The sequence below is a fragment of the Euleptes europaea genome, chromosome 2 (genome assembly GCF_029931775.1).
Source record: "Euleptes europaea isolate rEulEur1 chromosome 2, rEulEur1.hap1, whole genome shotgun sequence".
NCBI lineage: Eukaryota > Metazoa > Chordata > Lepidosauria > Squamata > Sphaerodactylidae > Euleptes > Euleptes europaea.
The window spans coordinates 12186423-12213032 of NC_079313.1; the positions used below are offsets into that span (position 1 = coordinate 12186423).

Below are 26610 nucleotides of genomic sequence, written 5' to 3' on the forward strand. Positions count from 1 at the left end.
ATGTGACATCACCCCATGGGTCAGTTGTGGGGAGGGGAGGGGAAGGTGATTGTAAGTCAGTTTGATTCTTCCTTAAATGGTAGAGAAAGTCAGCATATAAAAACCAACCCTCCTCCTCCTCCTTCTTCTTCTTCTCCTCTCTCCCCCCCAACCCCAGATGTTACCCGCATCCTTCCGGAATTCCCACCCCTGGACTTGGAAAATGCTCTCCTGCAGGAGGGGATCGCCATGAACGACGTCAAGGCCCTTCAACTGCTTTATCGGCGCCATTGCGAGGTGATTAACTGGTTGGTCCTGTTTGGGGGAGGCTGCCTGGCGGCGCCAGTTGGTAGCATCTCTGGGAGAATCCGGGGTAGGGGGGCGTTCCCTCCCCAGCAGCCATTCCCATCGTTCTTTGGGAGGGAGCCATGACGGCTTGCCATCTCGGAGGGCCTCACGGGCCGCCTCTGTCTCCTCAGGCCAGCGTTGACGTGGTCACAAACCTCCAGTTCCACTATATCGAGAAGCTTTGGCAATCTTTCTGGAACTGTAAGCCCCCCACCGGTGATGCCTCCTCCTCCATCCCTTCTAGGTAAAGCAATCCTGTCTTTAGCAGGCTATCTCTCTTGGAACCAAAATATAAACGAATGAAGAACCATACACCTGGAAAGACTGACTTCTGTCCTTCCGCTAATCTTAGTACATTTTCTGGCAAGACCGTTGCTGTCCCACCCTTTCTCCGAGAATCTCGGGGCACCCTTCGTATTCTACATTCCCTGTTTCCTCCTCATAACAACCTTGTGGGGTAGACTGGCTGAAAGAGAGAGAGACAACTGAAGGAAAAGGGGAACAAAGAAACTCATCCTCAAAGTCGAGGGAAACGAAAGGGGTTGAGCTAAACACAATCTAATATAACAACCAATAAATCTATTTTTTATATATATCGCGCACAAATGTATTTTAAAACACAGGGCCTAAAATACAGGCTTCTTAAAAAGCACAAAGATAGTTACAAATATTACCGACATGTAACAGTTGATGTTAGTACATTAAATGACCAAAATCTGACCAGACACTTTTCAGCCTTTTACAGGCCTTCCTCGGTCATATGCACACAATTTTACATTACACATCCTGACATACACACAGATGTTGTACAAGGTAAAAAAGATATACACCAGCGTGGTGTAGTGGTTAAGAGCGGTGGCTTGGAGCAGTGGACTCAGATCTGGAGAACCGGATTTGATTCCCAGCTCTTCCACATGAGCGGCGGAGGCTAATCTGGTGGATTTGTTCCCCCACTCCTACACATGAAGCCAGCTGGGTGACCTTGGGCTAGTCCCACTCGCTCAGCCTCACCTACCTCACAGGGTGTCTTTTGTGGGGAGGGGAAGGTGGATTGTAAGCCAGTTTGAGTCCCCCTTAAGTGGTAGAGAAAGTCAGCGTATAAAAACCAACTCTTCTTCATATAAAAACCTTTTGGAAGGAGACAAAAGAGGGGTGAAAAATCCAATTAGTATTACCTTAAAGACTGACTTCTGTTCAGCTAATCGTAATACATTTTCTGTAGAGTACTTTGCTGTCCCGCCCTTTCTCCGAGAATCTCGGGGCAGTCTACATCGTTCTACATTCCCCGTTTCCTCCTCATAACAACCTTGTGAGGTGGTCAGGCTGAAAGAGAAAAGAGTCCAGCACTGTAACTGGTGCACCACACCGGCTCTTAATTGAGGTGACTCCTTTTGGGGATGATATGTGGCGAGTTCAAATGACGACTGGGGCGGGGATGGTCTACCAAGCCAGCTGGACTTTCACCGAGCCCTCCAGAAAGCCCGCTGCATTTTGGATCCTCTCCTCCCTCCGAGAAGTTGAGGAGCATAGTTGTCCGTCGTATCACCTCAACAGCCCTGTGAGGTAGGAGGTTGAGAGAGTGTGTTTAAGGTTTGTGCTGGTCAGCCTGTCCACGCTTAGCTGATAAGCCGCCTGGTTGTTCTGCTGGCAGGAGATAAGAGAGGTGGGCTTGTGTATTGGTGTGGTGGCAGCCAGGAACGTATCTCTGCTAGCTCTCTAGAGTAGCATGTCGGAACTGGGGTATCGGCAGCTGATAGACTCCCTGGAATACCCAGACTGGGCTGCCGGAACTCCCCTCCCTGCCGCGCTTCATTCTGGGTGGGGTGTCTGCACGGGAGACGGAGGGTGCTGCTGACTTTCCCGTCCTCCCTCCCCCTCACGTACAGCGAAGAGCCCTGCGAGGCCGTCGTCCCAAGGCACAAGCTGATCACCATGTGCAAATATGACCCGATCATGAAATGGATGCGAAGCTGTGACCATATCCTGTACCAGACACTGGTGGAAATCCTCATACCGGATGTTCTGCGGCCCGTGCCCAGTGAGTACCGAGGGGTGGTCGGGGCAGAACCGTTCGGTACCCATGGCAATGTCTGCACAGGCTCCTTTTGGCGTTCTATATCAAGCTCCTAGTCCTGAGCATTCGACATCAGTGACTTTGCTCCCCCCCATGTCTTTCCTTCTCCCCACCCCCCCGGGTCATACGCCAAGGGTGTACATAAGAACATAAGAAAGGCCATGCTGGATCAGACCGAGGTCCATCAAGTCCAGCAGTCTGTTCACACAGTGGCCAACCAGGTGCTTCTAGGAAGCCCACAAACAAGATGACTGCAGCAGCAGCAGCACCCTGCCTGCGTTCCACAGCACCTAACATAATAGGCCTGCTCCTCTGATCCTGGAGAGAATAGGTATGCATCATGACTAGTAGCCATGGATAGCCCTCTCCGTGAACATGTCCACTCCCCTCTTAAAGCCTTCCAAGCTGGCAGCCATCACCACATAAGAACATAACATAAGAAAGGCTATGCTGGATCAGACCAAGGTCCATCAAGTCCAGCACTCTGTTTACACAGGGGCCAAACAGGTGCCCCTAGGAAGCCCACCAACAAGACAACTGCAGCTGCACTGTCCTTCCTGTGTTCCACAGCACCTATCATAATAGGCATGCTCATCTGATCCTGGAGAGAATAGGTATGCATCATGACTGGTATCCATTTTGACTAGTAGCCATGGATTGCCCTCTGCTCCATGAACATGTCCACTCCCCTCTTAAAGCCTTCCAAGTTGGCAGCCATCACCACATCCTGGGGCAGGGAGAAAAGCCTTGCTGGATCAGATCAAGTCCAGCAGTCTGTTCACACTGTGGCCAACCAGGTGCCTCCAGGAAGCCAGCAAACTAGACAACTGCAGCAGCATTGTCCTGCTTGTGTTCCACAGCACCTAATATAATAGGCATGCTCCTCTGATCCTAGAGAGAATAGGGATGCATCATGACTAGCGTAGAGTGAGCCCTAACCGTGCCTACTCGGCAGCGAGTTCGAGCTCAATGAGGATTTACTCCCCAGTAAAGGTGCATAGGCTTGCATCCTTGACTCTCCTGGACTTAAATTTGCCAACTGAAATGATTTGACAGAAAGCCACAAAACGTTAGTGATTTTTTAAAACGGAGCAGATTGGGAAGGGTACGCCCGTTGCCGGTCTTGCCCTGTAACCTGTTCCTGGCGCCCTTCTGTTTCTTCCAGGCACCCTGACGCAAGCGATCCGTAATTTTGCCAAGAGTTTGGAAGGCTGGCTCATCAATGCCATGAGCGAGTTCCCCCAGCAGATTATTCAGACAAAGGTAAGCAACAGCCCCCCCACCATGAATAGTCTGTCCAACTCAGGTAGGCATGATTGGATCAAAGGTATCCATGAGAGGGGAGATTACTACCCACAGTCCTTTCCAATTCATCCCATCCTGGTCAGGGTGGGGGGCTGTCCCTCAAATACCATTCCTAAAAGGACTAGCAGTATCTAAGAGAGCCAGCGTGGTGTAGTGGTTAAGAGCAGTGGTTTGGAGCAGTGGACTCTGATTTGGAGAACCAGGTTTGATTCCCCCACTCCTCCACATGAGCAGCAGAGACTAATCCGGTGAACCAGATTGGTTTCCCCACCCCTCCACATGAAGCCATCTGGGTGACCTTGGGCTAGTCACAGCTCTCTCAGCCCACCTACCTCACAGGGTGTCTGTTGTGGGGAGTGGAAGGGAAGGTGATTGTACGCTGGTTTGATTCTTCCTTAAGTAGTAGACTTAAGTCTATGTATAAAAAAGTCAACATATGAAAACCAACTCTTCTTCTTCTAGAATTAAATTATATTATCAAGCAGCTGGCCTGATTTGCAACCTGATTAGGATTAAAAACCCCGATCAAAGAGTAATAAAATTAGAAACAGCAGATTTGGACGAAGGCTTACGTAATTATCTGTGGACTAAAAAAAAACCAGTCCAAAAATACAATACAAAATGGAAACCGTGTAATTAGAGATGGACCACTGAGAACTGGGGAATCTACCTGAAGAAGAGCTACTCCTCCAATATCCCCATTAATGGCCCCCATAGAAGCATACTATGATAAGAATGGGAGAAAAAATAATGATTTTATAACATATGGAGATATGATAAACTGTCAAGGAAAAATCAATTCTTGGCAAAAGATGGATGAAGGCAAAAAGGTACAATGGCTACAGTGTTTTCTTTAAAAAAAATTTTATTAGGTGTGTGTGTGTATATATATATATATAAAAAACAAAAAATAAAGAAATACGAATACAGAAAGGAAAATTAGATTAGTAAGGTCCTATCTTTAAATCTGAAAGCTTAACAATCATTAAATCACCTAATAGTTTAAAAAAATAAATAAAAGCTAGCAAACAGGTATTTTCTGTGCAACACAAAGTAACCCAACATTATATATCAGTAAAAAATATTGATACTTGTCGTCATGAGACGACACGCGTCACTGGAAAAGACAGTCATGCTAGGAAAAGTTGAGGGCAGCAGGAAAAGAGGAAGACCCAACAAGAGATGGATTGACTCAATAAAGCCCTCAATTTGCAAGACCTGAGCAAGGCTGTCAAAGATAGGACATTTTGGAGGACTTTCATTCATAGGGTCGCCATGAGTCGGAAGCGACTTGACAGCACTTAACACACACACACACAAAATACTAATAGTTCTCACTAGTCCTAATGTCCATCTTATAATAAATCAAACATTTTCTATATTGTACTTATACAACATCGTTTTCAAATTAACCATTATTATAAAACCAAATTATTATTAAATCCAAATATTGGATCAAATACAACATATAAAATAAAACGTCAGTTACAAAATTTCCTCCCCCATTTTAAAATTTTAATTCACTCTTTCCCCCCCCCCTTATTAGCTACTGTACTTTCAACTAGTCAAGGTTAAAATAGGGACATTCACACAGCAAGAGGCGTAATAAGAGAGCTGACAGAATTCGAAAAGGTGGTAATGCAGTAAAAAGAACATTTATTTGGATGAGTTTATAAGCTATTACTTCAATTTGACACAGAAGCAGAACAAGTTAAAACTTGTATAGTTAGATGGTTAGATGGATGCAAAATTTTGAGGAAGAGATCTCTCTCCAACAACGGGGAACCTTATGGACGAAAGATATAAAATGTACAGCTAGTCAAACATTAAGGGAAAATTGGTATAAGATGTTTTATCAGTGGCATATTACCCCAAATGATATTGAGAAGATGGACAAGTACTATAATGGAAAACATTGAAAATGTAAAGAGGTGGACAGCACCCTTTATCATATGTGGTGAACGGCACCCTTTATCACATGTGGTGGACATGCAAAAAGACCAAAAAAAAAAAAAAAAAAACTGGAAAGAAATACATGTTGAAATACAGAATATTTTAAAAATTAAATTTGGTATGGAAGCCAAGAGCATCCTATTGAGCATTCTGCCAAAAATATTCCAAACATCTTGGAAGAGTTGTTTAGATACATGATAACGGCGGCCAGAGTTACATTTGCAACAAATTGAGGAGGGCTGTGGCTCAGTGGTAGAGCATTTGCTTGGCATGCAGAAGGTCCCAGGTTCAATCCCTGGCATCTCCAGTTAAAGGAACCAGGCAAGTAGGTGATGTGGAAGACCTCTACCTGAGACCCTGGAGAGCCACTGCCAGTCTGAGTCAACAATACTGACTTTAATGGTATGATTCAGTATAAGGCAACTTCATGTGTTCGTGTGAAAGCAGAAGAGGATCCATGCCGGGAAGACTGGGAAAGCAAATTAGCTGAATATGCGGTAATGGGCAGGCCTCCGGCCTCAGTGCGGGCCTTGTCCCAACCCCACAAGAGATCAGTCACCGCGCGGCTTTGCCCCCTCGGCACCCACCCACGTTTGCTTGTGATTCTTCCTCCAGGTGGGCGTGGTGTGCGCCTTTGCTCAGACCCTGCGGCGGTACACCTCTCTGAACCACCTGGCTCAGGCAGCACGGGCCGTCCTCCAGAACACCTCCCAGATCAGCCAGATGCTCAGTGACCTCAACCGGGTGGACTTTGCAAACGTGCAGGTAGCGCCTCGCTTATCGCCTTGGGGACGGGGCGGTCATTCTCAGCCCCCCACCCCCCAAACACTCAGCCCTTTGGGCGTCTTTTTGTTCTGGGAGAAGCAGTTTTCCCCCCTGAAACTGTTAAAATGTTACTATCACCAGTGCTTTATGCCGTTCTAATAACATTATTTAGTGCACGTGTGTACTTGTGTTTGTGTGTGTGTATCAAAGCCCTGACCTAGGTAGCCCCATGCTAGCCTGATCTCGTCAGATCTCAGAAGCTAAGCAGGGTCGTCCCTGGCCAGTATTTGGATGGGAGACCACCAAGGAATACCAGGGTTGCTGTGCAGAGGAAGGCACTGGCAAACCACCTCTGTTAGTCTCTTGCCTTGAAAACCTCACCAGGGGTCGCCATAAGTCAGCTATGACTTGACGGCACAAACAAATAAATATATTCAAAGCATGTCACATGCATTATTTTCTTACAGAAAATCGGCATATAAAAACCAACTCTTCTTCTAACTCTGTCTTTGAGCCCCCACACCCCTCTGAATTTTCCGGTGCCCTTTCTGTGCACACGGGGGCTCTCCTGAACTGCTACTGCCCTAGGCAAGGGAATTGGGCTGAATATGAACTGGGGTGTCGTCAGGAGGTTGTCAACCCCGCTGGAACAGACCAAGCACCATCTAATCCAGCATCCTATTTCTCACAGTGGCCAACCATTTGCCTCCCCGGGAAACTCTCAACCAGGGCAGAACGTCTTCCGTTTTCTTCCCCCGTCAACTGTTGTTCAGAGGTAGACTGTCTCTGAACGTGGAGGTTACCTTATGCCGTCAAGGGAAACCAGAGGCTGGATTAATGGACCCCCCCGGTCTCTGCCAGCAGGGCTTTTTGTGTGTGTGAATAGGGAAGTTTATCAAAATGCAACAGTGCAGAATCAGAACCAGTATATAGTGCAAACAACATAGCCGGTTCATAAATTAAAAACAAAGGAAGAGAATTTGCACAGTTATAGCTATTCCTTTCTGAGTCATTCATTTCCATAAGTTTAAGGATTTTTTTTAAAAAATGTAACCAGTTGTTTCCAGTTTTTGCCAGCTGAAACGTTCTTAGAATTTTGAATTGCTGTTAGTTGGGCTATCGATAACAATTCCTGCATCTTTAAGAAGCATTCAATTTTGCCAGGCGATGCCAGTTGTTTCCAATAGCATGCCAATCCCTTCCTCACCAAGGTCTTCCAGCTTTTCCCGTGCGCGTTCTGGGTGGAAAGGTCACTGTTACACATAGGTGTTGAATAAATACCTTTACGTGCCATCGACCCGGGCGACAGAACAGCTTAGAAACTTGATATCCTAGTTCTGCTGTACAGTGCACTGGTCAGCCACAGCTGGAGTATTGTGTGCTGTTATGGAGGCCTCACTTCAAAAAGGATGTGGACAGAATGGAGAGGAGGCAGAGGAGAGAGACGAGGATGATCAGGGGCCTGGAGACTGAGCCCTGTGAGGAAAGGCCGAGGGAGCTGGGAATGTTTAGTCTGGAGGAGAGGAGGTTGAGGGTGGGGACATGATTGCCCTCTAAGTATTTGAAGGGTTGTCACTTAGAGGAGGGCAGGGAGCTGTTTCTGTTGGCAGCAGAGGATAAAACTCGCAATAATGGGTTTAAATTGTGGGTGGAAAGGTAACGACTGGATATTAGGAAAAAATGTTTTACAGTAAGAGTGGTTCAGCAGTAGAATCAGCTCCCTAGGGAGCTGGTGAGCTCCCCCCTCACTGGCAGTCTTCAAGCAGGAGCTGGACAAACACTTGTCAGGGATGCTCTAGGCCAGGGGTGTCAAACATAAGGCCTGAGGGCCAGATCCAGCCCGATGAGATCACTTATCCGGCCCGTGAGCCAGCCAAGGCAGCTGCCTCCCCACTCTCAGCCTAGGCTGGCGAGGCAAGAACCGGCCCCACCGAGCGACATTTATGTCACATCTGGTCCTCGTAACAATTGAGTTTGACACCCCTGCTTTAGCCAGCAGGGTGTAGTGGTTAACAGCGGTAGCTTGGAGCGGTGGAGTCTGATCTGGAGAACCGGGTTTGATTCTCCCACTCCTCCACATGAGCGGAGGACGCTAATCTGATAACTGGATTTGTTTCCCAACCCCTACACACGAAGCCACCTGGGTGACCTTGGGCAAGTCACAGCTCTGTTAGAGCTCTCTCAGCCTCACCTACCCCACAGGGTGTGTGTTGTGGGGAGGGGAAGGGAAGGTGATTGTGAGCCAGTTTGAGTCTCCCTTAAGTGGTAGAGAAAGTCAGCATATAAAACACCAACTCTTCTTTCTTCTTCTTCTGATCCTGCATTAAGCAGGAGGTTGGACTAGGTGGCCTGTGTGGCCCTATGGTTCTGTGAATTGGGAGGGTGCATCTCTCTCTGTTCCTCTACCCCACTCAGGAGCAAGCCTCGTGGGTATGCCAGTGCGAAGAGGGCCTGGTCCAGAAGCTGGAGCAGGATTTCAAGATGACGCTCCAGCAGCAGAGCTCCTTGGACCAGTGGGCCAGCTGGCTCGACAGCGTTGTCACCCAGGTGCTGAAGCCGCACGAAGGGGGGCCGGGCTTTCCGAAGGCCGCCCGGCAGTTTTTGCTAAAGTGGTCCTTTTACAGGTAAGCCTCCCTCCAATCATTCGGTTCTCCCTGGCGCTACGGGGGACGCAAATGTCATTCCCCTGTGTTTGAGCCTCACAACAATCTTGGTTGATAGGAAGTGTCTGGCCCCCTAGTCACCCAGGTTTCCTGGCTGAGTAGGGATTTGAACTCAGTGCTCCCTTGACCTATACACATGAAGCTGCCTTATACTGAATCGGACCTTGGTCCATCAAAGTCAGTATTGTCTACTCAGACCGGCAGCAACTCTCCAGGGTCTCAGAGGCATTTCATATCACCTACTTGCCTAGTCCCTTGAGATGCCGGAGATTGAACCTGAGTCCTTCTGCATGCCAAGCAGATGCTCTACCACTGAGCCATAGCCCCTCCTAACTCTGGAATGATTTAAAAGATGCTCTGTAAAATTGCAGTAGAAAAGAGGAAGAGTCCAGTAACAGGTTAAAGACTAACACAATTTCTGGCAGGGTATGAGGTTTTATCAGTCACCGCTCACTTCTTCAGATAAGGTTAGAATGTGAGCCCATCTATCCTTTAGAGAAGAGTGAATTAGACACACAATGGCAATGTAAATGTCAAAAGCAAGTAAATGATATTAGCAGGTGTGAATGGATTAGGCGTGATATGCAGAGGGTTAGTAGGCGTGGAGAAATTAGCATTGGTAATGAGACAGGAATCCCAGATCTCTATTTCATCCAGGAGAATGTATTGTCTTGAGCTTCATTATTAATTGTAATTCAGCAGTGTAAAAGTCAAAAGCAAGTAAATGACATTAGCTGTCGTGATTAGATTAGGTGTGAAATGCAGAGGGGTAGTAGGTGTGGAGAAATGAGGCAGGAATCCCAGATCTCTATTCAGTCCAGGAGAATGCATTGTCTTGACTTTCACTATTAGTTGTAATTCAGTAGTCTCTCTTTCTAATCTCCCTTTGAGAACTGCTACTCTTAAATCAGGAGCCCCGTGGCGCAGAGTGTTAAGCTGCAGTACTGCAGTCAAAAGCTCTGCTCATGACCTGAGTTCGATCCCAATGGAAGTTGGTTTCAGGTAGCCGGCTCAAGGTTGACTCAGCCTTCCATCCTTTCCGAGGTCGGTGAAATGAGTACCCAGCTTGCTGGGGGTAAAGGGAAGATGACAGGGGAAGGCACTGGCAAACCACCCCGCAAACAAAGTCTGCCTTGGAAACGTCTGGATGTGACGTCACCCCATGGGTCAGAAATGACCCGGTACTTGCACAGGGGACCTTTACCTTTACTCTTAAATCAGCAACTGGATTTCCTGGAAGGTTAAAATGTTCCTCCACTGTTTTCTGAATGTTGTTTCTAATGTCAGACTTATGGCCATTTAATCTTTGTCACAGGGACTGGTCTGTGGGCGGTAGGGCATTGCTGGCATATGATGGCACAAATTAGGTTAGAAGATGAACAGGAGTATGAACCTGAGATAGTCTGGCTGACGATACTGGGCCCAGTGATGGTGCTGCTAGGATCTATATAAGAGCAAAGTTGGCACCTTGGTTTGTTGCAGGCCTTGGTACCGGAGTCCCTGCTAGTGTAAATTTTCTACAATTGTAAAATTGCAGTTTGAACTATATGTGCATGAGATGAACGACTCTCCTGATGACATTAAACGTTGTGCTTTGTCTTTATTTTCTAAGGCACCTCAGGTATAGTGAAGGAACTAAAGTGGGAAGGTATAACCTTTTTTCAGTGAAAACGTAAAAAAATTGAAGGCCAAAGGCCTTCTCATCAAAGGCTTTTGGGTTTCCCTGGAAAAACAGCCATACTCCGTAATACCATATGTATTTCAAGCAAGATATATATAGATAGATAGATAGATAGATAGATAGATAGATAGATAGATATTTATATAGATATATATATTGCTCCTGGTGACATATTACCATGTAGAATTATTTGTTGTTTCTATATTAGCTGTTTCTCATAGCCTCCTCATAGAATAAAACAACTTGGAATGTAGTACATTTTGGGAAACCCTGATTTTTGTTTTATGAAAGCCTTTTATGCCTGGTTGTTTCCCTTAGGGTCAACTCCTCCGACGACTTCGGGTGTTTGTTTTGATTATGCGTGCTGTTTCCGGCCGTCAGAGGTCGCCTCGCTCTCCCCCTGCGTTTCCCCGCGTTTTGGCCGCATTTTCCAATTCAAGATAAAACAGATCCCTGAAAACTCGGGCAAAAGTAGGGAAAGGCAGGGGGAGAGCGAGGCAACCTCTGATGGTCGGAAATGCCATGCACAATCAGCGCGAAGACCCAAAGTCGTCAGAGGGGTGACCGCGAGGGAAACAGCCAAGCATAAAGGGCCAGAAATTTGTTGTGTTTTCTTTTTAAAGAAATCTACTGAGAGGGGATATGATAACCATCTTCAAGTACTTGAAGAGCTGTCATAGAGAGGAGGGTGCCGAGTTGTTTTCTGTTGCCCAAGAAGGTCGGACCAGAACCAACGGCTTGAAATTAAATCAAAAGAGTTTCCGTCTAGACATTAGGAAGAATTTCCTAACAGTTAGAGTGGTTCCTCAGTGAAACAGGCTTCCTCGGGAGATAGTAAGCTCTCCTTCCCAGGAGGTTTTTAAGAAGAGGTTAGATGGCCATCTGTCAGCAATACTGATTCTATGACCTTAGGCAGATGATGCGAGGGAGGGCATCTTGGCCATCTTCTGGGCATGGAGTAGGGGTCACTGGGTGTGTGTGTGGGGGGGAGGTAGTTGTGAATTTCCTGCATTGTGCAGAGGGTTGGACTAGATCACCCTGATGGTCCCTTCCAACTCTATGATTCTACTGGGGTTCATATAAAAACCATCCTGTTTTTAGTAGTGGGCAGCAAGATGTCTCCGAGAAGGCCGTAAGCTCAGCATTAAGGCTACTGCCCTCTAACAACTGCATGTTCCCCTTCAGCAACCTGGATGGGTCAGGCCACCCTGGTCTCATTAGATCTCAGAAGTTAAGCAGGGTCGGCCCGGGTTCGCAGTTGGATGGGAGACCACCGAGGAAGTCCAGGGTCGCTATGCAGAGGCAGGCGATGGCAAACCACCCCTGAACGTCTCTTGCCTTGAAAACCCTACAGTAGGGGTGTCGAACTCAATTGTTACGAGGGCCGGATATGACATGAATGTCACTTGGTCGGGCTTGGCCACATTTACCATAAAATGTAATGCCAGGTACTGTAGATACAAACTTTATAGAAGACGCAGGCAAAGCCAATTAATAATATTCTTTTTTTTTACTTTATTTTTTTAAAATTTAAAATACAAACTTGCTTAAAACAATGACACTCTTATTTTACTTAACACTCTTTGATCATTGACATCTTGGGACCTGGGGGATGGCTGCCTCAGCTGGTGAGCCCACTGCAGACTCGCCAGCCCGGACTGGGGGGGGGGGCTGCCTCGGCTGGCCGGATAACAGCTCTCGAGAGGCTGGATTCGGCCCGTGGGCCATATGTTTGACACCCCTGCCTAACGGGGTCGCCTAAGTCAGCTGCACCTTGACATCATTTTCCATCACTGCCCATGCATTGGGGGAAGCACCCTTTAGCTCTTGCCGTTAGTCGCTGATGGGCCCTCTTCCTCTCCAAACATGCCCAACCCGCCCGTCGCTCAGTGTTTGCAGCTGCAGTCTACGCGAACCGGTCGTGCCTGGTGTGAAATGGCTTTGTGTCTCTCCCCTTCCCTCTGCAGCTCCATGGTGATCCGAGACCTCACTTTACGCAGCGCGGCCAGTTTTGGCTCCTTCCACCTGATCCGTCTGCTCTACGACGAATACATGTTTTACCTGGTGGAGCACCGGGTGGCCCAAGTCACAGGCGAGACGCCCATCGCGGTGATGGGAGAGGTGAGAAGGGGATTTTGGCTGTATATATTTTGACCCAGGTGTGAGCCGGGAGCCGTGTTTTAAGGCACATGGACTAACTAATTTAACATAAAGCCACACAGAATAAAAGGTAAACATGTAATTTCAGTATATATTTTTTTAAAAATGGTTATATTATTTATTAAGGTAATACTAATTGGATTTTTCACCCCTCTTTTTTCTCCTTCCAAAAGGCAGATTTTGGTCATTTTATGTACTAACTACCAACTGTTATGTGTTAGTAATATTTATAATTATGTTTGTGCTTTTAAGGAAGCCTGTATTTTAGGCCCTGCGTTTTTAAATACAATTGTGCACAAAAAATAATAAAAATAGATTTATTGGTTGTTATAGTAGGTAATTGTTCAGCTCAACCCCCTTTAGTTTCTCCCTGACTTTTAGGTTGAGTTTCTTTGTTCCCCTTTTTCTTCAGACATGAGGCTTAGAACATTCCCTTTGGAACGCCAAATTCTCTTTCTTTCCTCTTTCAGTTCAGCGACTTTGCCTCCATGTCCCCAGCGCTCCTGGATAAAGGTATTTACTAATCTCCATTTCCCTTTTTCTTCTGGTCCAGGGGAAAAATCCTGCCAACTATTAATTGACAATGAATTTCCAGAACTTTTGAGCCTCTGCCTCTCCTTCTTCCAGAGGTGGTAAGCTGTCCTTCCCTGGAGGTTTTCAAGCAGAGGCTAGATGGCCATCTGTCAGCAATGCTGATTCTATGACCTTAGGCAGATGATGAGAGGGAGAGCATCTTGGCCATCTTCTGGGCATGGAGTAGGGGTCACTGAGGGTGTGGGGGGGAGGTAGTGGTGAATTCCCTCCATTGTGCAGGGGGTTGGACTAGATGACCCTGGTGGTCCCTTCCAACTCTATGATTCTGATTCTTCCCTCCCGCAGATGACATCAGTGACCTCGGCAGCGAGGCGGAAGGCGATCCCCGGACCCCCGGCGAGCCACTCGTCAAACGTGAACGCAGTGATCCTGGCCCCTCGTTGCAGGAGATCTAGAATTGGGGGGGCGGGAAGCCTCGAGGGGAACTTGCGGTTTGCTCCGACCCCACGACAATTCCAAAGCTTTCCAGGATTCCGGTGCCTGGATTTCCGATTCCTCCACGATTTTTAGTGCCTCTTAGTTTTGTCTTAATGTTTACTTGTCTTTGCAGAGGTGGGGACGAGGGCCTGCCATGCGAACTGGCGTCCGTCGTCAGCAGAGGAGAAGGCCCGCTCGTCTACTACTCTGATGACCCCTTCGGCCCCTTCCTCGCAGGCGATGCGGCTCGCTCGCTCTTGCACTCTCTCTCTCTCTCGGCCTTAACTGATTCAATGGATTGCGGGACTGTTCGAGGACTGCGAGGGGTTGGGGTGGGTAGGGAGTGGTGGCCGCGACTGAAAACCCTTTAAGTTCCCCCCCCCCACAAACACCACTGTGATACAGACCCGCTTGAGTCCTTGCAGAGCTCATTCCTCTTGATTGCGCCTCACGGGGGCAGAGATGGGGTGTCCATTCCCCCCACCCCCACCCCCAACTTGCCAAATAAATTTACACTGTGGGAGACGTGCGGTGTGTTTTTCCCCTCCTTAGATTTTCCTCTGTTTTGCCTGGGTTGTGCTTATGTTTGTGTGTGTAGGTAAAGGTGAAGGTAGTCCCCTGTGCAAGCACCGGGTCATTCCTGACCCATGGGGCGACGTCACATCCCGACGTCTACTAGGTCGACTATGTTTACAGGGTGGTTTGCCACTGCCTTCCCCAGTCGTCTACAGTTTACCCCCAGCAAGCTGGGTACTCATTTTTGCGACCTCCGAAGGATGGAAGGCTGAGTCAACCTTGAGCCCACTACCTGAAACCGACTTCCATGGGAATCGAACTCAGGTTGTGAGCAGAGCTTTTGACCAAAGTACTGCAATTTACCACTCTGCGCCATGGGGCTCCTTAGTTTGTGTGTGTACCTTTTTATATACCAAGATGACATGGATGTGAAAGACCCCGGGACTGTCACACCAAAAACGTTGTGAGGTTTGATGTCTCCTGCAATTAGGGGAAGTACCAAAGGAATTTCCTGAGGGCTAGAAATTCCCTTTACCCTGACCTGGATGGCCCAGGCTAGCCTGATCTCATCAGATCTCAGAAGCTAAGCAGGGTTAGCTCTGGTTAGTATTTGGATGGGAGACCACCAAGGAAGACCAGGGTTGTTGGGCAGAGGAAGGCACTGGCAAACCACCTCTGTTAGTCTCTTGCCATGAAAACCCCAAAAAGGGGTCGCCATAAGTCAGCTGCGACTTGAAGGCACTTTACACACACACACAGAAATTCCCTTTAGTCACCTTTAGAAAAAAGAAGAAGGAGTTGTTTTTTATATGCCGATTTTTTCTACCTTTTAAGGAGAATCAAACCTGCTTACAGTCTCCTTCCCTCCTCACAACAGACACCTGGGAGAATTCAAAGAGAACTGTGACTACCCCAAGGTCACCCAGCTGGCTTCGTGTCGAGGAGTGGGGAAACCAACCCGGTTCTCCAGATTAGAATCCACTGCTCATGTGGAAGAGTGGGGAATCAAATCAGTTTGATATTGCAGAGCTTGAGAAGGTTCAGAAAAGAGCAACCAAAATGATCAGGGGACTAGAGCAACTGCCCTATGAGGAGCGGTTAAAACGCTTAAGGTTGTTTAGCTTAAAAACAAGGCAGTTAAGGGGAGACATGATAGAGATCTAGAACATTATGCATGGTATGGAGAGGGTGAACAGGGAGAAGCTTTTCTCCCACTCTCATAATACCAGAACGCGGGGTCATCTACTGAAGCTGCAGGGTGAGAGATTCAAAACAGATAAAAGGAAGTATTTCTTCACACAACGCATAGTTGAATTGTGGAACTCCCTGCCCCAGGATGTGGTGATGGCTACCAACTGGGAAGGCTTTTAGAGGGGAGTGGACATGTTCATGGAGGAGAGGGACATTCATGACTGCTAGTCAAAATGGATACTAGTCATGATGCGTACCTATTCTCTCCAGGATCAGAGGAGCATGCCTGTTATATGAGGTGCTGAGGAACACAGGCAGGATAATGCTGCAGTCATCCTGTTTGTGGGTTTCCTAGAGCCGTGTTGGCGAACCTATGGCACGCGTGCCACAAGCGGCACGCCGAGCCCTTTCTATGGGCACGCGTGGAGCCGCCGGGCCCCCCGCCCGTCCCCCGCCCCTCCTTGCGGCCTCGACGCCATCTGCCTCTGTTGCTCCGCCTTAGCAGCAGCAGCAGCGCTGCCGCCCCACCCAGGCGCCGCTCCAGAACTGCCGCCGCCCACTCATGCTCGGCCCCAAGGGCTGCCCTGCCGGCCGCACCGCTACGCCCACCGAGTCGCCCCCGCCCCCTCCTCCGCCCCCTTGGCTGCCTGTCCCCCTCCTCCGCCCCTCCTCGCGGCCTCGGCACACGTTTCCGCCGCGCCGCAGCCAACTTTGTCGAGGGGCGGGGCGACTCGGCGGGCATAGCGGTGCGGCCGGCAGGGCAGCCCTCGGGGCCGAGCATGAGCGGCCGGTGGCGGCGGCGGGTCCAGAGCGGCGCCTGGGTGGGGCGGCGGCACTGCTGCTGAGGCGGAGCGGGGCGGCGGGAGGCTTGCAGGAGGCTTGCGGCGGGCGGCTCTTTCGCTTGCCACTGAGATGCACATTTACCCCATCCAGATTCTCAAAACTGCATGGGGTGGGTGGGTTTTGTTGTCTATTTGTGAAAGAGAGGTTTTGCCTTGGACTTGCCACTGAGATGCACATTTACCCCATCCAGAGTCTCAAAACTGCATGGGGGGGGGGGTTTGTTGTCTATTTGTGAAAGAGAGGTTTTGCCTTGGACTTGCCACTCAGATGCACATTTACCCCATCCAGATTCTCAAAACTGCATGGGGTTTTTTTTTTGTCTATTTGTGAATGGGAGGTTTTGCCTTGGACTTGCCACTCAGATGCACAACTCAACAATAAGCCCCCCTGCAGAGTTTTGAGAATGCAGATGGGGAAAATGGTGTTTGTCAGTCATTGCCATGATTTAATTTTATGGATGACAAAGGATAGTACAGTTAGTTCTGAAAATGAAATCCTTAAAGTGTGGAATTCTCTGCCAAATAATTTTAAATCAATGAAAGCACTTGGGATTGCTTTCCTTACTTTGTTTGGATCATTTTATGCCTGTGAGCATAAGATGTTAACGTATGAGTTGTTTTTTCTAAACTAAAACCTCAGTATTCAGGTTAAATTGCCGTGCTGGCACTTTACGATGAATAAGTGGGTTTTGGGTTGCAGTTTGGGCACTCGGTCTCTAAAAGGTTCGCCATCACTGTCCTAGAGGCACCTGGTTGTTCACTGTGTGAACAGACTGCTGGATTTGGTGGGCCTTGGTCTGATCCAGCATGGCCTTCCATATATTATTATGTTGGGTTCCAGCCCCCACACCCGTCTGTCCACTTGCTCTGGAGTGAAAGTTAAAATTACGGCCAAAATGGGGATAAATGGTGGAGGCAGTAGCTCACACCTCATCTGCATGCCTGGGAGCTTTTTAATGCAACTAGTCCTCAAGATAGCTGAAATCAGCCCCTCTGGCCTTTTATGCAGGGACGTTTCCCCGCGGTCACCCCTGCCGACTGCTTCGGGGCTTCCTTTTGATTAGGCATGCCCTTTCCCGACCGTCAGAGGTCGCCTCGCTCTCCCCGCGCGTTTTCCAGATGCTGTTTTAGCCAGCATCTGGAAAGCGCGGGCGAAATGTGCAGGGAGAACAAGGCTGACCTCTGACCCCCTGTGTAGAAGAGCGTCTGCAGTCTGCCATAGCAGGGCAACCAGGATGGGTATCTGGTTCTCAGCTTGAGGGACAAAGAAGGATGCAGGGCACAAGTGGGAGGAAAGAGGTCCTGGGACCATGAGAATACAATCCTGTTTCCCTCAGGTTTCTGAGGGCCGAACTGGATATTATAGTTAACATACGACACCCCCCCCCCACAGGGGCTTGCAGGAAGACGGTAGCTGTGAGTTCCCTGTGGAAGCTCTAGCTGAAGCTCTGCCCAATTTGCATGGGAGGGACCACGGTGTGGGGAATAGGGGCTTTCAGATTCCCCCTGTACCATTTCACATGAACCAGCCTTCATCAGACCATTGGTCCATTGGGTAACAGAAATGAGCGACATGCGTACCCGATGGGGAATACACTTCTGGGCAGCAGTGTGTGTGAACAAGATCTTGGGGTATGGGTGGGACCGTAAATAAAACATGAGCAGCCAGTGTGACACAGCGACACAAAAAGCTAATGCGATCTGGGGGTGCGGGAACAGAGGCATAACATCCAAATCGCAAGATGTCATAGTTCTGCTGTACACTGCATTGGTCAGGCCACGCCAGGAGTATTGTGTGCCGTTCCGGAGGCCTCGCTTCAAAAGGATGTGGACAGAATGGTGCGGGTGCAGAGGAGAGCGACGAGGATGATCGGGCCTGGAGACCAAGCCCTACGAGGAAAGGCGGAGGGAGTTGGGAATGTTCAGTCGGGAGAAGAGGAGGTTGAGGGGGGACAGGATTGCTCTCTTGAAGTATTTGAAGGGCTGCCACTTAGAGGAGGGCAGGGAGCTGTTCCTGCTGGCAGCAGTGGACATGACTCACAAGAATGGGTTTAATTTGTGGGTGGAAAGGTACCGGCTGGATATGAGCAAAAAAGTTTTTTACAGTAAGAGTTGTTCGACAGTGGAACCAGCTTCCTAGGGAGGTGGCGAGCTTCCCCTCACTGGCAGTCTTTAAGCAGAGGCTGGACAAGCACTTGTCAGGGATGCTCTAGGCTGATCCTGCGTTGAGCAGGGGGTTGGACTAGGTGGCCTGTTTGGCCCCTTCCAACTCTATGATTCTAGGTCAGTCTTGTCCCCTGTGACCAGCGACAGCTCTCCAGTGGCTCAGACCGAATTCTTTCACATCGCCTGCCCTCTGATCGCTTTACCTGGAGATGCCGGCGATTGAACCTGGGACCTGCTGCGTGTCAAGCAGAGGCTGTACTACTAAGCCACCCTCAGGGGAGGTGTTTGCCCTGTGGGAGGTGTTGCATATGGAAGGGTTGTGTGCACTTGCAGACCCACAATGGGGTGAATATCCCCTCTTTTTGGACTGGGGAAATAATGCAGGAGGGAGGCTGAAGCTCCTCCGCCTCTCTCCCCCCTATGCCTCGGTTCCCATCCAAAGTGGGCTTCCGCAGCACTTCAGAACTGAGCTCTCACAGGAAACTCACAGGTGGCTGCACGCCCCAGTGGTGATGACCTGCTACACACATTTATTTCATTATATTCCACTTCTCTCCCCTAAAGCAGTTTACATTGTTCTCCTTACCTCCATTTTACCATCATACAATCATAGAGTTAGAAGGGGCCACCAGGGTCATCTAGTCCAACCCCCTGCACAATGCAGGAAATTCACAACTACCTCCGCCCTACACCCCCAGTGACCCCTATTCCATGCCCAGAAGATGGCCAAGGTGCCCTCCCTCTCATGAACTGCCTCTCATGAACTGCCTAAGGTCATAGAATCAGCATTGCTGACAGATGGCCATCTAGCCTCTGCTTAAAAACCTCCAGAGGAGGAGAGCTCACCACATCCCAAGGGAGCCTGTTCCACTGAGGAACCGCTCTAACTGTTAGAAAATGCTTCCTGATGTTTAGATGAAAACTTTTGATTTAATTTCAACCCGTTGGTTCTGGTCCAACCTTCTGGGGCAGCAGAAAACAACTTGGCACCCTCCTCTCTACGACAGCCCTTCAAGTATTTGAAGATGGTTATCATATCACCTTTCAGTCTACTCACAACAACCCTGTGAAGTAAGGTAAGCTACCAGCCTGTGGCTGGCCCAAGGTCGCATCTGCTTTGGACTTCAGCAACAGCTTAGCGTGAAAGAGATAAGGAAGGCTGACATTAATTAATTCAATTATAGGGCTCTACGAGGCCCAAAATGCGCAGCAGTAGAGACTGCACCTTTGTACAGCTGGACAGGTTTGCTTCTCCCAGATCCTGACACTCCTTACTGCTACAACACACTGGAGATGAAGCTTCTCCCGTGAGCAACTAGGCTCCATCCCCTCGCCGGCTGGAAGCCATTTTGTGTCACATGAACACATGAAGCTGCCTTATACTGAATCAGACCCTGGGTCCGTCAAAGTCAGTATTGTCTACTTAGACGGGTAGCAACTCTCCAGGGTCTCAGGCAGGAGTCTTTCCCGTCACCTACTTGCCTAGTCCCTTTAACTGGAGATGCCGGGGGTTGAACCTGGGACCTTCTGCCTGCCAAGCAGACGCTCTACCTCGGAGCCACAGCCCCTCCCCTTGTCCCCCAAGGCACTGCTTGGTGGTCTTTCATTAAGCCCCACCCCTGGATCTACCAGGCTCCTCCCCCGGGTCTGAAGCCTCAGCAACTTGGCAGGTTGAATCCAGATGCACTCTGCTGTATTCCCCCACTAGTCCATGTCGCCAGCAACGGATTGGGCTCCTGGTGATCCCGAGAACGGCACCCCCCACCCACTGCTCCGCAGTGGTGCAAAGGATTCTGGGTCATGTCCTCCCCTTGGAGGACACTAGTGTAGGCCAAAGAATGTTGACTATCCCTGTTACAAACAGCCCCCCAAGGGTACAAGTCCAGCTTGTTCAGTGTTTCCCAGTTAGAGGCTAGCCTGATCCCGGAAGCTAAGCAGGGTCGGCCCTGGTTAGTACTTGGATGGGACACCACCAAGGAAGTCCAGGGTTTCTGTGCAGAAGCAGGTGGGGTTGCCAGGTCCCTCTTCACTCTCGGTGGGAGGTTTTTGGGGTGGAGCCTGAGGAGGGAGGGGTTTGGGGAGGGGAGGGACTTCAACGCCATAGAGTACAATTGCCAAAGCGGCCATTTTCTCCAGGGGAACTGATCTCTGTCACCTGGAGATCGGTTGTAATAGCAGGGGATCTTCTGCTATTACCTGGAGTTTGGCAACCCTAGAGGCAGGCGATGGCGAACCCCCTCTGAACGTCTCTTGCCTTGAAAACCCCACGGGATCGCCACAAGTTGGCTTTGACCTGATGGCATATTCCACTACCAACAGCTACCATGACCCTCATTGACCCAAGGTAGGCACTTGTGTTGGTTCGGGGAGAGGGAAATAAATGTTTCCAGTGAAGGGCCAACCACAACAGGCGGATTTTCAGGTGTGGTGCCAGGGAAGCGCTTTCAAACTAATTTGGTTAAAGCCAGGAAGACTGTAGGTCACTGTACAGTGCTTAGGGCTGCCAATCTCTAGGTGGTGACTGGAGATCTCCCGCTATTACAACTGATCTCCAGGTAGGGTTGCCAGGTCCTCCATCAGCTCCATTGGGAGGCTTTTGGGGCAGAGATGAGGCAGGGATTGTGTGCGCTTGGCAGCATGGCTGTAATCACATTACTTCCGGTTTACACCTGGAAGTGCCGTATCGCAACAGGCCTTTTACCACTCAACCTGGGAGTCTGAGTGGTAAAAGGCCCATTGCAATGTGGTGCTTCCAGGTGTAAACTGGAAGTGGTGTGATCGTGTCGGTGCGGCCACATGCGCATGCTATCCCCGCTTCCAAGCCGGGCACTGGGTTGGCGGGCAATTGCCTACCAATCTAAGCAACCTGGCAACCTTATCTCCAGGCGACAGAAATCAGTTCACTTTCCAAAATGGCCTCCTTGGGAAGTGGACTGTATAGCATTGTAGTCCCTCCCCAAACCCCGCCCTCCTCAGGCGCCACCTCCAACATCTCCAGGTATTTCCCAACCCGGAGCTGGCAACCCTAACACCACTGTGGAACAAAGACCCGTCAGCCAGTTCCGCTCAGCTCTAACCTAACTGCTGATACCCCATACCAGATGGTGGAGGTGGTGGGATTAATTCTAACATGCACATAATGAGGATGAATAGAGGCCAGGATACTTACGGGGGGGGGGGGGAAGGGTTTCACTTACCTGTAACTGTTGTTCATCTGATGGAACTTCTATGCAGTAACACATTGGGAGAGTAGAGACCTCGCTTACCAGGACGGTGGGTGTGGGACAATCACCGAATAAGGAGTGCAGCACAGCATGTCCCACAGCTGCCTCTCTCGCTGAATCCACATCCACAGCGTAGTGTTTCATGAACATCGAGGGAATGGACCAGGTGGCAGCTCTGCAGATGTCCCGGAGATCTATCTTCGAGGAGAAGGCTGTGGAAGCCGCATATGCCCTAGTAGAATGTGCTTTAATCATGGGAGGACATTCTTGACGAGCAAGTTCATAAGATAGTTTGATGGTAGAGGTGATCCACCTTGAAAGAGTTTGAGGGGAGGCACGATGACCTACCCTATGTCCTCCAAAGCAAACAAACAGGTTGTCATCTTTGCAAAAACTTTTGATGTAAAAGAGAAGGGCTCTTCTAACATCTAGGGACTGCAAAGCTCTTTCCGCCTCCGAGGAGGGATGGGGGAAGAAAACAGGGAGGACAATGTCCTGGGCAAGGTGGAAGGCTGAGACTATCTTGGGCAAAAAGGAAATCTGTGGTCTGAGTACTACTCTATCTGAATGAAACTTAGTGTATGGGGGTGATTGAGATAGTGCTGATAGGTCACTCACACTTCTTGCTGACATGATTGTCACCAAAAAGGCAGCTTTAAAAGACAGCAATGACAGATGGCACATAGCCATTGGTTCAAAAGGAGGCTTCATGAGCTGTGATAGAACCAAGGAGAGGCTCCACTGAGGGACAGGAGGAGTAACCGGAGGGTACAAGTTAGTGAGAACTTTCAAAAAAATTTTGGAAAGGGGATGGGAAAAAACTGAGAAGGAGTCAATATTAGGGTGCAAAGCCGAAATTGCGGCTAAATAAACTTTAATAGAAGAATTTGATAAACTACCATCCTTGAGTGACAGCAAAAACTCAAACAACCGACAGGGGGCAGGAAATTGGTGAGACATTTCTAGCCTCAGCCCACAGTGAAAAACGACCCCATTTCGCATCGTAAGAACGTCTAGTGGACCCTTTCAAGGCATGTAGTAAAACCTTGGCTACTCTGTCAGACCACTGACCCTGGGATGTACCCTCCAAGCTGCCAGTTGTAGGTCTGGAGGGGAGTGAGAGGGATCCTTCAGGAGAAGGATTAATTCCCTTGCACAAGCGACATTAGCACTGCGAACCATGACCTCCTGGGCCAGAATGGAGCAATCACAATAGCATCTGTGTTGTCTACACTCAGTTTGGCTATGGTCTTGTGGAGGAGAGGGAATGGGGGAAAGAGATAAAAGAGAGCTCCTTCCCAAGTCATCTGAAAGGCATCCCCCAGAGAGCCTGGTCCGGCTCCCGTCCATGAGCAAAACTTGCGACAAACCGTGTTGAGGTGGGTCGCAAAAAGATCCACTTGAGGATGTCCCCATAGACAGAAAATCCGATGGAGACAAGTGTCAGATAAGGTGAGCTCGTGTCTCTGGTTGGGAAGACGGCTCAGCGCGTCCACTAGAGTATTGGTCACCCCTGCAATGTGAATTGCTACTAGGGTAGCCCGGTGAGCTATGGCCCATTCCCAGATCTCGCTGGCTTCCCTGGAGAGCGAAACGGACCCTGTGCCGCCCTGTTTGTTTACATAATACTGGGCAGTGGAGCTGTCCATAGCGATCTGGATGTGATGTCCGTCCAGGTGCCCTGTGAACGAGAACAGAGAGAGACGGATGGCACGAAGCTCTAAAAGATTTATATGCAACCGGGATTCTGGATGTGACCATGTACCACTTGACATAAGATTATCACAATGGGCCCCCCACCCTGAGAGGGAGGCATCTGAAAAGGTGTTTGTCGGGGGAAGGGCGAAGGAATGGAACTCCCGAAAAGATATTGGCATCGTCTAACCACCACTGCAGGGAGGCAATGATGTATCTGGGGACAGACAATTGCTTATATTGGGAGTCCATATGTACTCTGAATGCCCTTAGAAACCAGTTTTGAATTGGGCGCATGCGGAGTCTTGCAAACTCCACCACAGCCGTGGTGGAGGCCATAAGGCCTAACAGCTGTTGGACATGATAGGCTGTTTGGAGGCGCTTTCTCGTGAACCTGGACACCATTTTCTGAATGGCACGGCCCCTGTCAACCGGAAGGAATGCCTTAGCCTGGACTGCGTCCAAGCGTGCCCCTATGAAGGTCTGAACGTGCGCCGGATCCAATCTGGATTTGTTGAAATTAAAGTATTAAGGACTTTGAGAATCAGGTCAACTTGAGTAGCCAATTGGGATTGGGAGGTACCCACCAGCAGCCAGTCATCTAGATAAGGGAATATTACACATCCCTTGAGTGCCAGATGAGCTATTACCACGGCAAGGCACTTCGTGAATGTTCTGGGGGTCGTGGACAATCCGAAGGGCAACACATTGTATTGGTAGTATCTACCCCCACATTCAAACCTCAAATACTGGCGACACTCTTCATGAATGGCAATGTGAAAGTAGTCATCACGGAGGTCTAGAAACGCGAACCACATGTGTCTATTCAAGAGAGGAAGGACCTCTGAGACTGATAGCATTCGAAATTTCTTAGTCTTAATATACTTATTAAGGTCTTGAAGGTCAAAGATGGGGCGTTTACCACCTCCCTTCTTATCTATGAGAAAAAACCGGGAGTAGAACCCACTTCTACACTCATAAAGTGGAACTTCTGAAATAGCCCCTTTGGAGAGGAGGCAATCAATTTCTTGTAGCAGTAGGGTAGGAGTTGGCGATCGAGAACAACCCAAAGGTCTATATGGAGGCAGGTTAATAAACTCGATGAAATAGCCAATGTTTATTATTTTTAACACCCAGGTATCTGAGGTAATGGAAAACCAAGCATGAAAAAATTGCGATAACCGATCCCGGAAATCAACAGGTATGTCTAGTCATGCCTGTTTGTTTTTTGAAAACTGCCCTGGAGACCCCCTAGGGCCTTTCCGTGCTCTGGATCTGCCCTGAAATTTCCTCTCATTCTGGGGGCGGGGAAAAGAAGGGCGGAAAGAGGGTCGTGAAAATTGCCCTTGAAAGCGGTATGGGCGGGGTGTTTGGGCCGATTGCCGGCCAAAGTACCGTCTTTTGAAGTCGGGTGCCTGAGGGGCTATTCCCAGGGACTTAGCATTGGTCTTATTCTTTTTTAGACAACCCAGGAACGTGTCTGTCTGGTTGCTAAATAGAGAAGTCCCTTCAAATGGAAGGTCTTCGATACGCACTTTAGTATCATGAGGAAGTGCAGACTGACGTAGCCACACATGTCTATGAAGGACTATAGAGGAAGCAATTACTTTGCTGGTAGCGTCAGCGACATGGCGTGCTGCCGTCAACTGTTGCTTTGCTAAGGACATACCGTCAGTTTGTAAGGCTACTGCCGAGGGACGTTGATCCTCAGGTATCATGAGGATTGATGGGGATATACAATCCCAAAGGCAGTATTGGTATCTCACCATGATGGCGAGGAAGTTAGAGATGCGGATATTCACCGCACTGGAGGAATACATTTTCCTGGCTAGGATGTCAAGTTTACGACCCTCCTTATCCTTTGGAGAGGAGTGTATACCCGACCTATATTTCCCTGGCAGGGCTTCTACAATAACTGAATTCAGGGAAGGGTGTTGGAAAAGGAATTCCCTCCTTCCTTACGTATTTTGTACATGTTCTCCACCTTTTTGGAGGAGGAGGAGACTGAGGCGGGTCTAGCCCAGTTAACATGAAGCACTTCCAATATACTTTTGATAATGGGGAAGGCTACGGGGCCCAGATCTGGATTGTGAAGAATATCCATTATATCATCAATTGGACCCATCCTCAGGTTTACATTCAATCTTAAAGGCCTTAGCAATGCGGATTAGCTGCTCCGCGTATAATCGAGTGTCCCCAGTGGGGGAACCCAGTTTAGAGTCTCCCACAGTGTCCTCTGGCGAGAGGGCTGAAGCGCGGGACTCCTCATCCTCATCAGGAAAGTAGGAATCATCATATTCAGATGGATCAATGTCCCTTGTTACAGAAGGAGATAGTGCTTGCCTTAGTTGACTGGTGACTTTGGCATCAGGATACCGTGACGGCGCGTGCCGATGTAGGCGGGGGCTCCGCAATGGTGAGCGGGAGCGAGTCCGTCGATGGCAGTGATCCATTGATGAGCCAGAATACACAGAATACACGGCATCGAGAAACCTCTCGGCTCCGACGAGAGGGAGACCGGCTCCTAGAGGAATGGTGGCACCTCTGCCCCGCTGGGCTGGAACGGAGAGGACGACGACCATCCCGGCTCCAGCGGCTATCTCGGCTCCGGCGGCTGTCTCGACTCCGGGGCTGTCTCGACTCCGACGGCCCGACCGGCTCCGATGGCTGTCTCGACTCTGACGGCCCAACCGGCTCCGACAGCTCGAATGACTCCGACGGCTTGACCGGCTCCGACTGCTCGACCGGCTCTGAGGTGTGCGTCGCCTCGATGTCAGGCCTCGCTGTTATGTCTCCTCACAGATGCCTCTCTCAAGGATTGTTTATCTAACGATTGCATTCCTTTCCAGCCTTTGATGCCCGTGGGAGCCTGGCCCCGTAGCCGGGGTTGCCGTGCCAATTGATACTATCTGCTATGATCTGTTTGACCACTAGTCCTCCATATATTCTGCTGTATATCCTTGCCCCCCCCCATTTTTGCCTTCTGCAAGCTCTGATACCTGTATGTTTTCCAATAAACTCAATTTTCCTTGGTTTA

The 26610-nt window shown here is 49.3% G+C and overlaps 1 protein-coding gene across 1 annotated transcript in view; it reads left to right on the forward strand.

The window, feature by feature from the left end:
- The window catches only part of RFX2 (regulatory factor X2), a 65514-nt gene extending 51597 nt beyond the window's left edge, over positions 1-13917 (forward strand). Inside the window, exons 10-18 of the mRNA XM_056867589.1 lie at positions 158-276; positions 459-571; positions 2214-2365; positions 3567-3664; positions 6275-6424; positions 8840-9048; positions 12736-12889; positions 13399-13441; positions 13808-13917. Coding sequence (XP_056723567.1) covers positions 158-276; positions 459-571; positions 2214-2365; positions 3567-3664; positions 6275-6424; positions 8840-9048; positions 12736-12889; positions 13399-13441; positions 13808-13917 — 1148 coding nt within the window. The remainder of the gene's footprint in view (positions 1-157; positions 277-458; positions 572-2213; positions 2366-3566; positions 3665-6274; positions 6425-8839; positions 9049-12735; positions 12890-13398; positions 13442-13807) is intronic.
- Positions 13918-26610: the final 12693 nt, after the last annotated feature.